Source organism: Bos grunniens, chromosome 2 (assembly GCF_055505025.1).
Source record: "Bos grunniens cultivar Pamir isolate PY7600 chromosome 2, Bosgru_T2T1.0, whole genome shotgun sequence".
NCBI lineage: Eukaryota > Metazoa > Chordata > Mammalia > Artiodactyla > Bovidae > Bos > Bos grunniens.
Genome location: NC_141166.1, coordinates 102,376,780 through 102,395,171, shown reverse-complemented (window position 1 = coordinate 102,395,171; position 18,392 = coordinate 102,376,780). Strand labels below are relative to the sequence as shown.

At 37.0% G+C, this 18,392-nt stretch overlaps 1 protein-coding gene across 4 annotated transcripts in view; it reads right to left on the bottom strand.

The window, feature by feature from the left end:
- The window catches only part of SLC4A10 (solute carrier family 4 member 10), a 343,004-nt gene that overhangs the window by 9,026 nt on the left and 315,586 nt on the right, over positions 1-18,392 (bottom strand). For all 4 annotated transcript variants that reach the window (XM_086369819.1, XM_086369812.1, XM_086369792.1 and 1 more), the window contains 4 exons: positions 17,816-18,067; positions 16,557-16,625; positions 9,910-10,083; positions 9,072-9,194 (listed from right to left, as the gene is read on the bottom strand). In XM_086369819.1, coding sequence (XP_086225945.1) covers positions 9,072-9,194; positions 9,910-10,083; positions 16,557-16,625; positions 17,816-18,067 — 618 coding nt within the window. The remainder of the gene's footprint in view (positions 1-9,071; positions 9,195-9,909; positions 10,084-16,556; positions 16,626-17,815; positions 18,068-18,392) is intronic.

Here is an 18,392-nt window from a genome sequence, read left to right as displayed (position 1 = left end):
ATGCTTTCAAACTGTGGTGCTGGAAAAGACTCTTGAGAGTCCCTTGGACAGCAAGGAGACCAAATCAGTTAATCCTAAAGGAAATCAACCCTGAATATTCATTGGAAGGACTGATGCTGAAGCTGAAGCTCTGATACCTTGGCCACCTGATAAGAAGAGCTGACTCACTGGAAAAGACCCTGATGCTGGGAAAGACTGAACGTAAAAGAAGAAGAAGGCAGCAGAGGATGAGATGGTTGGATGGCATCACAGACTCAATGGACATGAGTTTGAGCAAACTCCAAAAGATAGTGAGGGACAGGGAAGCCTGGTGTGCTGAAGTTCATAGGGTCACAAAGAGTCAGACATAACTTAGCAATTGAACAACAAACGTTTTAAAAGTATATCTTTGGGATGAAGATAAACTTATGTAGCATGAAACACCCTAGTTTAATTTACAATAATGTTATCATTAGCCTTTTTCCATGTACCAAAAATTAAATGTAGTTTCTACAGATTATAGCTCCTATTTCATGCATTTATTTTCAAATGGGTCAATTAGGAATGTTCAAGTTTAGAAAACTATTTGGGGCCATTTAAAACTGTTAGAATTATTGGCCCTAACTCGAGAAATGAAATTTTAAGTTGTGGAGAGATGAAGAGCTAGGTCATTTTCCTGACCAAATGGGAACTGAAGAGAGAAAAAAAGAAAGGCCCTGGAGAGTCATCGCTTTCCCTCTTTCAGTAGCTTAGCAGAAGCTAGGCTGGTCTAAATCAGCTTTGGTTGATGTCATTTTTCCTGGCATACAAGACTATTCCCTAGGGTCCTCAACTTGCATACAGCCTAGTCTGAAGAACCACTGCCATATTTATTGATACTTAAAGAAATGGTGTTTTCTACCTCCTCTTCAGCTAGCCTACGAATTTATGAGGCAATGTGGTGGCAGGTCTTGTTTCTCTCTTGAAATGCTCTCTGTACAGACCTAACCTGTGACCAGGCAGGCTCCCCTCTGCTGAGCCCTCAGCCTCTGCTGAGGCCTTAGCCCTAAGGCCTTAGGCCTTAGAATACTTCTGCCCAACCTATGCTATGTAATAAAGGAGAGGTCAGGGGACTGTATGGGATCTGCTATTTCTCTGCTTAGAAGCTACCCTCCCAACCAACCCAGTGTTATATCTGTAGTCTGTGATACTATTGACATGTAGCTGTTATCCCTTTGCATTATGGGAATTTATTCTATTCTCTTTCTCTGTTACATTTCAAGGAAAATTTTCCTTTGAAGACCTCTCAGATATATATTATTTCTTATGTATTATGCCTGTTCCTCATGTTATGTGGAGGAACATACTCAAAGTGAGTAGACAGTATCATTGGTTTGAGTTATGTATTTAAGCACTTGTGCAGAGCTAATCTGTAGTCTAAAATGACCCACACCTTGCAAATGGATTAGTTTCTATATATGGAAATGATACATGGACCATATTAATTTATATGCACACCACTGAGGCCATGGGTAGAACACATTTATCCTTTCAGGAATAAAAGGTTACTTTTTCTATAGAAAAGGTTATCTTAATGCACATGTGAAAGTGAAAGTTGCTCAGTCGTGTCCGACTCTTTGTGACCCCATGGACTATACGGTCCATGGAATTCTCCAGGCCAGAATACTGGAGTGGGTAGTCTTTCCCTTCTCCAGGGGATCTTCCCAAGCCAGGGATCAAACCCAAGTTTCCCACATTGCGGGCACATTCTTTACCAGCTGAGACACAAGAGAAGCTCAAGAACACTGGAGTGGGTAGCCTATCCCTTCTCCAGCAGATCTTCATGACCCAGGAATCGAACTGGGGTCTCCTTCATTGCAGGCAGATTCTTTACCAACTGAGCTATCAGGGAAGCCCTGATGATGCACATGGAGGGACATAGAGATAAAATAATCAGCAATCCCCAATGCTGTTTAAGTAAAACCAATAGAAGCAAAATGTAATTCTTTTCTTGGTTGTCCACTGAAAGGTAAGATTGGTATGTAGTATCTTTTCTGATCAACTCATAATAAAATGTAGAGAAGCCAGGTAGAAAGGTTTAATAAAGAGTAAAAATTGGGGGGGGAAAAAAGAACTGAAGAGAACAACGGTGCCATCAATGCCTGGATTACCTGGCAGCAGAAAACGAAGGCTCAAGATTCAATCTAACAGCAAAAAATTGGATCAAAGCTTTGGGAACAATTTTGTTTTTTTCCTCAGATGATTTTCCACTTTTCTCTCAAATTACTTTCAATAATTATTTTGCACTCTGTGGCTTGTTAGCATGTGTGGGCTTTATACTAGTCATAATTCTATCCAAACAAAAACTCATCACCTCTAAAGATAGCATTTCCAAGCCATGCTTATCTGAAGAGAAGGGTGGCGGAGCAGCCGCTGCCTTCAGTGCCAGAAGGAAGCTGGGTGGGCCCCAGAGCTTGGGGATAGAGGGCCGGCTGCATCCCAGGCAGCTCTGTGAGGAAGCCAAAAATTGAGACTTTCTGGGGAGGAGCAGTCAAATCAGGCACTAGCCGTCACGACAATCACAACCTCTTTTATCTCCATGATACAAGGAAAGAGAGAGAAAGCAAAAAGCTTACTGGGTATCCTTAACTTTGTTAGTCTGAAATATCCTAAAATGAGTTCCATTCAGCATTTCATTTACACAGTGTCCATCAAAAATCTGCTGAGTTCTACAAGGATGATGATCAAAGTTTACCAAAGAGCACTTGAGGGGGTTTTGCCAATTTGACTACAGGAATGTTCACAGTCTGATTTGAGAACACCAACTTTTCATTCAGATAGCCAAATGTTCTGATATTAAACAAGTGAAGGACAGTTGATTCTATACCCAGGAAAAAGCAGAAATACAGAGGCTTAAAAATGAATCTCTTCAACAGCACTCAAACATTTACTGGGTATGAATCATGTGCTAAGCATGCAGTGAATAAAAAGAATAATTCAGGAGCTATTCATGAATCCAATAAGCAAATACATATTAAGCATGATTTCATGACAGGTTTTATGCTAGGTACTGGGCATACAACAATGAAAATAGAGTCATAAACCTTACTCTTAGAGGACAAGAAGGATCACTGTAAAAAGAATAGAACAAGAGGCAGTGGTATCTGGGCCAGTCTCATTTGATCAGTTTGGTAATAGAAAGGAAGAAATTTAAGTAGGAAGAAACAAGGTAATAAAAGGTAGGAATAAATAAGACATGTTTTCACAATAACGAACAACTAGCCTGGCTGGGGCAAAAGGCCTGTGCTAAGTAGAAAAGGAAATTAAAATCAGACGTAAATTGTGGTATGTTTTGATGATGGATTTACATATAAAGTTAGATAATGAATCTGATGGAGAAGACAATGGCACCCCACTCCAGTACTTTGCCTGGAAAATCCCATGGACAGAGGTGCCTGGTAGGCTGTAGTCCATGGGGTCGCTGAGAGTCGGACACAATTGAGCGACTTCACTTTCAATTTTCACTTTCATGCACTGGAGAAGGAAATGGCAACCCATTCCGGTGTTCTTGTCTGGAGAATCCCAGGGACGGGGGAGCCTGGTGTCTGCCGTCTATGGGGTCGCACAGAGTTGGACACGACTGAGGTGACTTAGCAACAGCAGCATGAATCTGAATTATGGTTTGTGATAGTGTGAAAAATACAATTCATATATTATGATATCTAACAAATGCTCTACCTTTAGTGAAACAGATAGCATTCTTCATGTAAAGTCTGTATCTATGGAGGAGTCCTCAAACAGCTCAAAGTACAAACAACAGCAGCACAGAGCCAATGTTCACAAAGGTGTCTAGAGTATTAAACATTCAGCAATTTTAAAATGGAAGGAAATTCAGAAATCAAGTTCAACCCCTTTAATTTCATGCAAGAGAACATGAAATGCAACAGAACGCATGAAGTGCCTGAGCATCTCCTTCCTCATTACTAATAGGATAGATAATGCTGCAAACATCACACACACACACACACACACATACATACACACCCGTAGAATTATTTGTAAACCATAAAATACTATAAGAGATATTCCTTAAGACTTCCAATATGCAGAAGAGCCAATACATACAACTACTCTCTTGAACGATGAAAACTGAAAAGAAAAAAAAGCGGGGAGGAGTAGTCCATATAGAATTCATATAAACAGATGGAGGCAACATACGTTTTTCATCAGCATATTTGATTCAGTTTCTCTAATTGACTTATCAAAATTATTACAAAATAAAAAAATTCTGACAGAGTAACTCTGGATTTAGAGGAATATATTCTGGTGATACAGAGTCTGGGGGTTTAGGAAAGGTCATACCTCAAATTTCAGAACTCATGAGAATCACCTGGAGATCTTGTTAACACAGATTTCTGGGCCCATATCCAGAGTTTTGATTCAGTAGGTCTGGAGTAGGGTCCAAGAATTCAGATTTATGACAAGTTGACAGGTGTTGGCTGATACAGCAGAGATCCTAGGACCATACTTTGAAAACCACTGCTTGAGGAAGAATAATATGCTTGCCTTGCTCTGAGATTCAACTAGAAGTAAGATTTGCCTGTACAATAATTAGGCCATGCTTCCTAAATCCACAACTGATGCTGATCTTTCTTAGCATAAGATATGCTCTCTAATATGTATAATCTTGGCCTTGCTCACGAGCCTGCTTCAGACAGATCGTAAGTCCCACTTGCACCCCTCCATTTCTTCCCCATAGCATATATGTTGGAGTGAACCTCCCACAAACCAAGAGATGTCAATATCATGATCACTGAGCAGAGCTGAATTTCTAGGATTTATCTAACATTAACCTCCTCTTCCCTCACTGAGGAGCAAACATTCTGCTGGGCTTTCTGCTTTATCAGCAGCCCTTTTGTCAAATGTGTACAATGTCCTAGAGAATACTGAAGTAGGAAGTAAAGTGTGTTGGTACTCTGAGCACATTTGGACATCCAGAATTTGATTCTGCAGTCTTCCCTTTACACAGAGCAATGTGCAAAATGTCAGGGTTCCAATATTCATTTCTATCCTGATTATAATCCTTTCTTTCTAAAAACTGAACCATATGCATATGCATATGCATGAAGTACATGAAAATTTGGAACAGAAGCTCTGCGACCTTGGACTGGCCTGTGTAGCTATTTATTCTGCTTAACTCATTATTGAATTTTAAGGTCAAACTAATGTTTTCTCAATGCCATAAGACCAGAAGTGGGCTACTGATAGTAAAGCCCTGAAAGATAAAGGTACAAGCTTGTAACTATCATCAAAAGGACAAGAGGTGAGTCTACTTAAAATTCAAATCTCAGTGAGCTGAGACATTTCTGCTCTTTACCATCTTTCTGGATCACAATGAGAGTTACTCAATTAATCTAAGTAATTGCAGAAATGCAACATTTTGTGTAGAACTTGTTCATTTACCACATTCATGTAAATGTCTTCTCCAGTCTTCTCCTGGAAGACTGGGCCTTGGTATAAGATGCTACAGTAAGATCACACTCTTCAGTGGAGTCCATAAGCCTCAAGCAAATGAAATACCGAAATCTGGGTTACCAAGTAGAAAATCAACCAGAATTTTAGTTTCAGTATGCTGCTGCTGCTAAGTCGCTTCAGTCGTGTCCGACTCTGTGCGACCCCATAGACAGCAGCCCACAAGGCTCTGCCATCCCTGCGATTCTCCAGGCAAGAACACTGGAGTGGGTTGCCATTTCCTTCTCCAATGCATGAAACTGAAAAGTGGAAGTGAAGTCGCTCAGTTGTGTCCGACTCTTTGCAACCCCATGGACTGCAGCCCACCAGGCTCCTCTGTCCATGGGGTTTTCCAGGCAAGAGTACTGGAGTGGGTTGCCATTGCCCTCTCCGAGTTTCAGTATAATCCTTCTTAAATCTTCCTACTCTCTATACTGATCGTATTCTTTTAATACTAATTCCAGGTTAGAAAGTTAATATCTTTAAATTATACTTTCTCTCTTCAGTTGTCAAATGTAGAATTATCTTTCGTTGCACTGGTCCGAACTATATTTTAATGTCCTACTATGGATTATTTCATGACTGTATTATTGGTTTACTTGTTTCTTTATAAGTACTGAGGATCACATTAAAGTATATCATATTAATCTAATTGAGAATTTAAAGGTCTGTAAACCTACCTGATTAATGTATTGCAAGGCATTTTCCTTTACTTTTTGTCATACTCTGAACTGAAGGATACAGCTGTAACTTTTCCTCAATAAATCCTTTATCTCTTTTTGAATCCTTTTAGAAAATACTTAGAAGATTTAGTAATATTAATTACTTCTAAATTATTTACCTACATAATCATAAAACAGTCAATAACCATTGGTATATAATGAGTCTATAATGTAAAAAGATTAGAAGCTCATTCCATAGCATCTCTGCCTATCTGAAGTTACTAAATTCCAAAATGGACATATGGCACACATACATATGAGTACCATACATATGCAGCTATGTGAATGGTTCTCAGCAATGGAAATAGCATATTCTAATACATTTATGATTACTGTCAAATTTGCTTTCTCCTATTTCACAGACATATAAAGGAAGAATATGAAATTTTCTTTGAATGAAAAAAGGGAAGAAATATTAAGCATAATATATTGTATATATTATTCATATGGATCAAGCCAGTCAATCCTAAAGGAAATCAACCCTGAAAATTCATTGGAAGGACTGATGCTGAAGCTGAAACTCCAATATTTTGGTCATCTGATGCGAAGAGCCGACTCACTGGAAAAGAGTCTAATGCTGGGAAATACTGAAGACAAAAGGAGAATGGGGTGGCAGAGAATGAGATGGTTAGATAGCATCATCAACTTGATGAACACAAATCTGAGCAAACTTCAGGAGATAGTGGAGAACACAGGAGCCTGGTGTGCTACAGTCCATGGGGTTGCAAAGAGTAGGACACAGCTCAGTGATTGAAAGACGATAACAATTATATATACATGGTATTTTTCTTTTTACAAAGTTTTAGAAGGGCAAGAATGCTCCATGGTACGGATATGGCATAACATGAATGCTGTAGAAGATATGATTGTATGCCTGGGGCTGTTGCTAGCTGATTCCTACAGAAGTAGTAAAGACATTTGACAGGAAATCAGAGCAGGAAAATAAGGCAAAATTATATTTACAAGTCACTGCATCAGAATACTTAACATTTTCATTATCAGGGAATCTAAGGAAAACCTTGTGGTCAATGAGTTTTGTATTCAAAGTTGTCTTCCTTAGAATTTGAAACTTCTTAGAAATTATTTTCAACCTAAATAAATTTTAATTATGTCAAGTATGAATAATTTAAGCCTTTAATATTTCTATACTCATATTCACTTTATTTACATTTATTTTATACCAAATTCTGTTGCATTTTTCTTGAATAGTACCTGAGGATGACAGCAAACCTTTAATAAAGCCCTAAAATCATATACAGATTATCCAAATACCCTAGTTAAAGCACTATTAAAATATCTCTCACACTTAAATGAGAGTATAAACTTAGAAAAGTAGTTAAAGCTTAGAAAAAACAGAAAAATAGTTAAAGCACTATTTTTTTTTAATTTCTCATACTTAAATATGAGTATATCAACCTTAGAAAAATAAAGATGCTTGATAACTTTATATTGACATTTTCAACATTATATCAGTATTACTTTTCATACAGTTCATGAGGTTCTTGAGGCAAGAATACTGGAGTGATTTGCCTTAGTATGCCTAGAAGTATAATTCAAAGTATGTCTTCTACAACATATAGGACAAGCTCTTCACCATGGAAATGTGAAGAAATGCCAGTCACATATTATGTAGAGATGTTTGTAGAAACATCTGAGCAGAAATCCCATTAGACTTCATGGCCTAATCTGGACTCATCTAATGGTTAAGTAAAACCTAAGACCATTGAAATGTTTGCAAACAAATTCCTCAGAAGAAAGAGGAATATGCCCATGGCTTGAGAAAATATACCACAGAGAGGAAACCAAATACATTTACTGACTGCTTTGTAGAACAAAAAAGGGAGGGAATAATGCACAAGTCTCACTAAGTATTTTCTTTCAAATTCATTTCCAGTTATACAGAAATTTTGTTCTTCTGTTTTACAACTTATGGACTCAGTCATTCTGCTAAATGATGTACTGGTCATTTTTTTTTCATTTATACTCTTTGCAATACTTTAAAAATATTATGACTACTAGCCTTCAAAATAGATCCAGATTTATACATGAATTTTAAATGTCATAAAACTTAAAACAAATTGTTTTAACATGTAAAACAGAATAGGATAAATCAGTAGTTTGTGAAAGTAATAAAATCCCCAAAGTTTCTCAAACAATATTTACTCAGTCCTAAAGCACTTTGAAAGATTGAGGGCAGGAGGAGAAGGGGACGACAGAGGATGAGATGGCTGGATGGCATCACCGACTCAATGGACATGAGTTTGGGTAAACTCCGGGAGTTGGTGACGGACAGGGAGGCCTGGCGTGCTGTGGTTCATGGGGTTGTAAAGAGTCAGACACAACTGAGTGACTGAACTGAACTGAAAGCACTTTGAAAGAAAATCACACTTGACCTAACCAAAAGGCCAAGAAGTGATGAAAGCAAATATTTCAAGAATAACTATTTTATCTTTTAATTAGAATTAGAATCTTTTGAGTAAAACTTTGTTCCCTAGGAAAATACCAACAGTAATAATGTCTCTTTTTTTCCTTCTCACATATTCAACCAAAAATCAATCACTGTTTGATCACAATTTGGAAACAGTTAAGGATCAGCAAGTTTCTGCCATCCTAAGGGGAGGAATCAGAAAAATAAACCTTATAATTCGAAGGATAATGAAGTACAAAGTATTTGCATATTTCACTAGAGTTTGCTCATATAAGACATGTGCTCTCTCTGTTCAAGTTTCAGCTTTATGATTTTACACACTCATCTTTCAAAGTAGTCCACCTGTGCTTGTTAGTAATCACTAAAGAGAAACACAATAATTTATTTTGCAAAGCTGTTACTGTGCATGTGTTGCTTTTTCTTTATAAGATATTGATTTTGCTCTGACTTACTTCTTTTTCAGCATCTTCTAGTTTCTTTTTCTTACTCTCAGGCATTAAATCATCCAACCAGCTGAGTTCCCGTTTGGTAAACAAAAAGTCCATCAATTTTCTTACAAATACCAGAGCTAACACCTGAAGGAAATAATAAAAGATGTTAAAACAAGGAAAAAATATAAATGGGAGATTTAGATTTGTTTGTTTTTTTGGTAGAAACAAGTCAACTAAAATTAGGTCTGATATTAAAGTGAAATTTTGATATATGTGTGTATAATAGATATTGTCTAACTTTTGCTTCCTTCAATTTCTTTTCTTACCACATCTCCAGAATAGTGGCTATGATTCTACCCATTATAGGAGGCATTTAAAGAAGCAATGAAAAAAACTATATTTTTGACCATTTCCTTAAAAACACTTTAAGAATATTAAACCTTTAATACCTATGCTGATAATATTTTAATCATTTATAGTCATTCAAATTCTAGTACTTTAGCTTTGAAATACTTGAAACTCATCTAAAATATTTAATAAAATTTAATTTTAAAAGTTTCCTTAACTTTTCAGATTTGCTAGTATATCTTTAAAGTTAAATTGTGCAAGTTTACATTTTCTACCCAACTTTAATTAATTCAAACTAATGTTCAGAATGATAGAGATAAAACTAGTATGAATCACTGAAATTCATATATAATCTAAAACCCAATCTTAATTACTGGTTTTAGTGGCTAAAGTTTATACCAAGGTTTCCAATAACTGTTCAAAATTATTCTATTGTTCCAATTTGTTCATGGATTTTTAGTGAGAGCAGAAAATCAGAGGGAGAAAAAGAGCTGACTTAGAAGTTTCATACCATCATGGGAAAGACAATAGCAGCTCGTGAAACTTTTATTATCCACAAAAGGCCGAGGCAACTCATCTGAATAACTGTGAAGAGATGGACTTTTCGAAGTGGCACATGCCTTAGATATATAAAATCTGGTTGATGTTTTGCAGGCATCCAGAAGAGCTTTATTCTATCAAAGAACTAAAAGATAAACAGACTAAATTGCTTTTTACAGACAACAATAAAAGTAGGACAAGTAAATGTATAATATAGTCCAATATATGGTACATCTAGATCACACTTCCATTGACATCTGGGCGTCAGGACTATGCGATTGTTAAGTGTACATTCTGAAAGACCACAACTTCAGTTTTATAATATCTCATATTTTCTCAAATGTGGATACAGGTTATAATTAAGAGAGTTTAATAACACTGATGCCAATGCTAAACATTGCTCCCTCAGAGAGTATAGCCTTGAGACAAAACATAATCATCACCCTTGTCTTCATCATCACCTGTCAATTTCTTCCTTTACTTGTCCTTTAAGTACTGGGGTTCCCTGCACCCTTCTTTACTGAGTATTTCATCCATAACCTCTGTTTCGGCTTTCACACACTTGCTAGGCTCCCAGCCCTCAGTCTCTACTGCAGCTCTTTCTGACTCGAGCTCTAGACTCACATGCAGCTGCTGTGTGGGATGTTCCTCCCTATTTTGATTCTGCTGTTTTGACCTTGCCACTCTCATCCCCATAAATGGTTTTGGTGCTGTTCCTAAAAATACAAATACCTTGGCCATAAAGATTTAACCTAGATGAATTGTTATTAATAAAGGATTTCCAGAGCAAATTTTAACAGTTTAATTTATTGATCAGTTTCCTCTACTACACTGTCAAATCATTTATATATATTTTCAATTGTATCTTATTAACATTATTTTCATCTGGATCAAGGTTATTCCTGTTTAAACTTTATCATAAAGACAGTACATTATTTTTGGACTAGATATTATTTTAATAGCTTTGACATTTTTACCCATCAAAGTTAATTTTATCAATTCAAATTTTATAGATTAAGTGTCCACAAGAATGTGAAATCTTCAATCATATTTTACTTAACAAAATGTACTGCATGTTATGCAGTTTATGCAGATCATTTTGTTTAATTTTTCTCAGGCCAAATTTTACAGTTTTCAGTGTTTCCAACAAGAAGTGATGATTTAGAAAATGACAGTTTCAATCACTGTCAGTTCTATTTTATACAATGGAATATCTCCTATGTGTTTTAAGAGTAACATTAGATTTAGTCCTTAGCTAATTCATATGAGAATATTGTAAGCAATCTTCACCAAATTTTCCAAAATTACTCGAATACGCCGAGGAACAAAAATGCCCATAGAGTCAAATGGGTGTCAGTGTAGAGTCCAGAGAAGGCAATGGCACCCCACTCCAGTACTCTTGCCTGGAAAATCCCATGGACAGAGGAGCCTGGTGGGCTGCAGTCCAGGGGGTCGCAGAGAGTCGGACACGACTGAGCAACTTCACTTTCACTTTTCACTTTTATGCATTGGAGAAGGAAATGGCAACCCACTCCAGTGTTCTTGCCTGGAGAATCCCAGGGACGGGGGAGCCTGGTGGGCCGCCGTCTATGGGGTCGCACAGAGTTGGACACGACTGAAGCAACTTAGCAGCAGCAGCAGCAGTGTAGTGTCATACATCATGTTTTACTGACACCTTCTCATATCCCCAATTCAACACGTTCCTTCTGTTTTTACCTGTCTTATGGCACAGCATGACCTTCCCTGGGGCATCTAAACCAGAATCACACATAATTGAGTCCATCCAGTGTCCATTTATTTAGTCATATTCATTTACACCTTCCAAAAAATTTGTTGAAAACCTATGCAGAGTACTAAGTGCTGAATTAGTTCCTGGTTTGTCCCTCTCTATATTGTCCACAAATATTTCACTGGGTCTTTTTATCTCTAACTCCTAAATATCTCTTAAAATTACATATCATTAAATAAATAAAACTCAGTGCATGGTGGAGATAGGAATAAGGAAAAAATAAAGTTAAATCCTCAGGGCTATAAATGAATGTTTCAATTTCTATAGAACTAATTTTTTCCCCAGCTACCATTTCTCCATGTGTGAAGTTATGTTATTGCATAACTGTACTTCAGTGTGTGGGTGATTCCATTGTTATTGCTTAAATGGCACATTTGCTTTACTTTGGATCCTTAAAGTGTTGGAATGAATATAAATGTGGTTATATATCTGAGTACAGAAACAGCGTTCATAAGAACACTATGTTCTGTTTTTCCTGCCATGTTGCACAATAAGAAACCTAGATAAATTTCTTAATATTGCCAAACAGGTAATATACAAGATTCTTCGAACAAACGGGGTAACAAATTAACACGTTTCTTGAACTGCTGATATTCTGCACATTTTTAATTATTACTGCTCAAGTACCTAATGATAGTCATGATAAATGTATTCTGAGTTTTGCATGTACCTTTGATCTTGTCCTAATATCAGCATCCCATTTCTCCATACAGTTAGCCACAATATTCCAAATAGGAATTTCAGTTCCCTGAGTTCAGGGCTCACTTAAATTTTCACTAACTCTGTTTCTTAGTGTGAGACCCTATTTGCTGTTTCATTTGTGCTATTTAGAACTCATTATACTTTTCTCATGGGTCTTTGATAATATTTTCCTCAACTTTCATTTGAAAGATTCACACCCCAAATAATTCCAAAATTTGACATTCTTGTTTAGTTCCAAAGCTCATGGGTATAATAAAATCATGTGAGTGGAATTAGGGGGGGAAATCTGTTGAAGTTATCAAAATGATTTTACTTTATTTCTTAAACTTCTGCTGCTGTATTTATGTGAGCCTGAGGCCTAATAATAAATACTTTTCACTTACAGATGAAATTAGTACTCATAGAACTTTTGCCAAAGGCAAAAAAAAAAAAAACCCAGCAAAACAAATAAACAAAACCTCTTCAGCACTCTTCCCTATCTGTCTTACCAGACCAATTCTTTAAAAAATTTTTTTTCATACATAAAGTTATAAATGAACAAATTAAATGTAGTTAGAGTAAAATTAAATGCATAACACTTCTCAAGTGTTATAACAATGAAACATTCAGTTATAACCCTAAGGATTGTACTTGATTTCTTAAGATTCAACACATCTTCTCCCAAGTTACTTTTACCCAGTATCAGGATGAACACACTCATCCTATCGACTTTGGGTGATTAGTGATCTTACAGTAACATCGTGTTAAAGTTCTATCTTGGTTCTGACATCCAATAGCATCCTCGGGCCTAAGAGGTTTTCTTCTCCCAAGGTCAGAAACTGATTTATTATTTTTTCAGGAAAAGAGTTCCTGTACTGCCTGTCCCTCAGCGTTGAGAGTTTAGCCAAGATCTTCCACGGTGCTGCTGCCACATCACACATTTTGTCCAATCAAGCAGGCTGTAGTGACCTTAAATAACCCTAGCCCCTCATGCAAGTGCATACCTTAGACAGCTACCCGCAGAGTCACAAGTAAATATAAGTTCCTAGTATAATTTCCCCAATGGCCCTTGTGATCAACAACCTCCTCTCCCTGCTCCTTATGTACCCCTTAGATAAGACCTCTGTAAAGCTCACCAAACCCTGCTCTTCCGATCTGGAGAGCCCAGTTTCAGCCTTAGCCAAGGAACCCCAAAGTGCTCCACCCACTGACCCTAATAAAGGCTTCTGCCCTAGGTCCTGTCTCTCTCTCTCTGTCTCCACTTTGTCTTGGCCTCCCCACGTGGCCCCTCAAGGCCAGGTCCTTCCTGTGAAGACCTATGAGTGATAAACTTTTCTATTTCTGTTTCTCTTGTGGTCTGTTGTTAAAGCGCCAGTTCACCATCTAACACCCTGTGCTCCACTTAAAAAGTGTTAATTTGACGAATTAATAACATTTAGTCAGATGACTGTTCCTTTATAGGTCACTGAACAGTAATGAGTCTATCTTGTCAAAGAAAAAATGGCAATTTATATTTTCTTTTAGCCAACAAAAATAAATTATACAATAAATAATCCTCAAACTAGTCTCCTTTTCAAGAAAATTTAAGTGTTTGGGAACAACAGTCTTGTTATAAAACAAGATTATTCAAAGGAAATTTTATTTATTTTTTTGTTTGCTAATGTATGTGTATTTAGTAGTATATTCATTTTTTAAAATTTAAATTTATATATTTTAATTGGAGGCTAATTACCTTACAATATTGTATTGGTTTTGCCATACATCAACATGAATCCGCCATGGGTAGAAATCTGTATTAGTTTCCTAGTGCTGCTGTAACAAATTATAACTCGGTGGCTTAAACAATAGAAATTTATTTTCTCACAGGTGTGGAGGCAAGAATTTCAAAATTGAGGTTTTGGTGGGGTCTTGTTCTGTCTGAAGGCTGAAGGGAAGAAAATTTTCTTGCCTCTTCCAGCTTGTTGGTTCCTGATATACCCTGACTTGTGGTGGCAAAATTCCAGTCTCTGCCTCGACCTTTATGTGGCTTTCTTCCCTGTGTCTCTGTGTCCTCTTGTCTTCTTATAAGGACTCCAGTCATTGGATTTAGGGTTCATGCTAAATTCAGGGTAAGCTCCTCTTGAAATCCATAACTGATTTTATCTGCAAAGACTTTATTTCCAAATAAGGTCACATTCTGAGATTCCAGGTGGATGTGCGGGGAAGGGGTACTATTCAACTCACTATAATAACATAAGCAGGAATAATTTGCCAACAGTCTCAGTAAAAATGTAAAATAATCTTGTGGCACTTAAAAAAAATGTTTTAAATTTTATTCATTTAATTTTGGGCTGCTCTGAGTCTTCATTGCTGCAGGCAGCTTTTCTCCAGTTGCAAGTTGGGGCTACTCTTTGTTGCACAGCATGGGCTCTAGGGCACACAGGCTTCAGCAGCTGCAGCACATGGGCTCAGGAATTGCGACCTGAGGGCCGTAGGGCGCGGGCTCAATAGTTGTGGCGCACGGGCTTAGTGGCTCCATGGTATGTGAAATCTTCCCAAACCAAGGATCAAACCAGTGTCCCCTGCACTGGCAGGCAGATTCTCATCCACTGTACCACTAGGGAAGTTCCTCTTCTGGTATTTTTTAAATGTGTCCACAAATTCCTTGATATTATTCTCTTCAAGCGATGGAGTCTAAATTTCCCTCCTTGTGTGTGCCAACTGGCCACAATGACTGGCTTCTAACAAATATAAGAAAAGTGGAAGTGACCACGTGTGACTCTGTAGACTGTCAGTAGGCACAGTGACTTCAGCCTCACTCTGCCTCATATTTCTCATTCAGATGGAGGTTAGGGTCTCTGTTGTGATGACACTTAAGTGTCTGATGGAGAGGCCGCTTACCAATAGCCAGAGAAGCACTACCATCTCTTGCCCTCAGCATTGGGATAAGCCATCTTGGATAAACACCTTCTAGTCCTATCCAAGCTTTCAAATGACTGCAGTTCTTGTCCACATCTTGCTAGCAGCCACATAAGGCATCTTGAGCCAAAATCACCCAGCTATTTTGTTTCCAAGTTTATGACCCACAGAAACTGTGAGATAATAAATGTTTACTGTTTTAAGCCAATAAGTTTTACAGCAATTTTTTAGGTAACAGTGGGAAATTAATGCAAAAGCTATTTTTATTTAACAAATAATTAAACAATCTATAAGGTTTTCCTTATTAATTTATAAAAATAATTCTACAAAGACAATTGCAATAATAACAGAAAAGCAAACATAAAAGGCAAAAATCACCCAGAATCTTACTACCTTAACAAATTGTTTTTCTTTCTCCACCTTCCTTTTTAATCTACCCACACTCAGAGTTTCTTAAACCTGTGGTAGTTACAACTTGTTTTCTCACTTTTTCACCTCACATTTCACTTTGTCATAAGCATTTTTACTGTGTTATTTTTATGGTCATTGTATTTATCAATTTTAAATTACTTTATCAAATTTAAATTAACCATAGATTGCTTAATCATTTTACTGTTGTTGAGTAATTGTATTGTTTCCAGTATTTTGATAATATGTGTTACAAGGAACATCTTTGTGTATACTTTTTTTTACTATTTTCATTGATCCACATATATCATACAGTATCAAAGATTAAAAGCATTTTAATATTTTATACAGTTTTAAATATACTGATATCCTTTTCTAAAAGGATTATAAAGTATAAACTTTTTACAGTTTTAACATGTGTGTGTGTTAGTCACTCAGATGTCCAATTGTTTGCAACCCCATAGACTGTAGCCCGCCAGGCTCCTCTGTCCATGGGATGCTCCAGGCCAGAATACTGGAGTGGGTAGCCATTCCTGTCTCCAGGGGATCTTCCCAACCCAGGGATTGAACCTGGGTCTCCCACACTGCAGGCAGATTCTATACTGTGTGAGCCACCAGGGAAGCCCCACAGTTTCAATATACTAATAGTAAACAGAAGTACCCTCAGATTATGAACCATTTTTAAGAATTTTTTAAGACATTTAACTGTAGACTGAAAGCTACTCCTCAGATAATGACATTTTCTTAGCTCTCAAGTGACTTTGCATCAACAGGCCTTAAGATATGTCATCACAGCTTTACTGTAGATACTTTACTTACTATATTACTATAAAGTAATTTACCTGAATTCCTTTTAGTGACGAAGCACCCATATAAAGAAACACTCCATACAGCACTGGCATAGGAATAAACTGTAAAAGAACAATTAGAAAAAAGGCACAGGTTATTTTCAAATATAATGTGGTTGAGACATTTTGTACTTCCAAAGAAAAAACACAGAAAGGTAAATATTTTAGAAGTATGGGGCAGAGCCAGAAGACACAGGCTCAAATCCCAGCTCTAGCACTTTTTAGCTGCATAGCCTTAGGTAAGTCACCTAAGCTTTCTGTGCCTTAGTTTCCCAATATCTAAACAGGGATAATAAGAAGTCTATTAGACATTTTTAATAGGTCAAAATCAATAAAATCACATGATGTATAATAAACAATTAATATCAAGTATATTTTGCTACATTAGGGAAATTTAAATGAATTCAATTATTTTAAATGAATTAAAATCTTTAAAATGAATTCAGTTATTTTAAACATAAAAAAAAAGTACATCCAATAACAATGTCCATGTAGTAGTTTTATGGAACATTTAAAATACAAAACTGTATATGTGGCCATGATCATGGCATTGCTTATCTCTACGCCTCCCCCTTTACTGCTGCTGCTGCTGCTAAGTCACTTCAGTCGTGTCCAACTCTGTGCGACCCCATAGACGGCAGCCCATGAGGCTCCCCCGTCCCTGGGTTCTCTAGGCAAGAACACTGGAGTGGGTTGCCATTTCCTTCTCCAATGCATGAAAGTGAAAAGTGAAAGTGAAGTCGCTCAGTCGTGACCAACTCTTAGCGACCCCATGGACTGCAGCCTACTAGGCTCCTCCGTCCATGGGATTTTCCAGGCAAGAGTACTGGAGTGGGGTGCCATTGCCTTCTCCGCCCCCCTTTACTAAGTAATAGTAATTGCAAATGTATCTGTCCACTGACAAGAAATTAGAAACTTTCTTTTGTGTAGGCATACATTAAATTCAGGTCACAAGTTAGTCAGAGATGAGTGACTGTTTCCCAGAACTTGATTACCATTTCAAAATTACAATAATAATTTATACATCAAATTTACTTGGCCAGATTAAATTTTTTACATACTTAAGGATTCTAAAATATAGCACATAATTTCCCTTGGTAAGAAGCTATATAAACATGATAAAAAAAATTCATCACTTTCATCACATGCCATACAATATTTACAAATTGATGGCTTAGACTCAAATTAAATTTCTTAAAGAATAATATATATATTCTGCCTTTTCTCAAATTCACAAAGGGAGATTTCATTACCTTCAGAATACTAGTCATAAAGACTGATGAGCCCATGAGAATGAAAATCATAAGCCCAGTAACTCTTTGCTCCCGAATGCCAAGAAATTTGGGTTGTTCTCCTGGAGCTGAACATTCAGATTCCAGTTTCAGGCTGTTGACATGAGTGATGGAAAGGACAGTGGCAGCCACAAACCATGGCAGGCCCATGATGGAGCACACACCCAGCATGACAGCCACCATTAACAGATCCAGATGGTACCCACAACCTTTCTGTTAAGAGAAAGAAAACAGGATTCTCATTCCACCTGAATTTGGCATAAATACCAATGACACCACCACCACAGAACAGAAAAGAACAGAAAAGAGGTACTGTTTTGAATCTTATATAACCGATTCTGAAATGCAAAATAAATTAAAGATAAAAAGAGAATAGTCTCAAAATATACAGTCCACTTACAGAAAAGCTACAGATGTTCCTACTGCAATTATGATAATAGTGACTTCTACATATTTTAATAGATATAATTCTGGCTTACTAGTACATTAGTTTCCATTCTATTTCTACTGAACAGGTAAAGTCATTATCAAATACAGT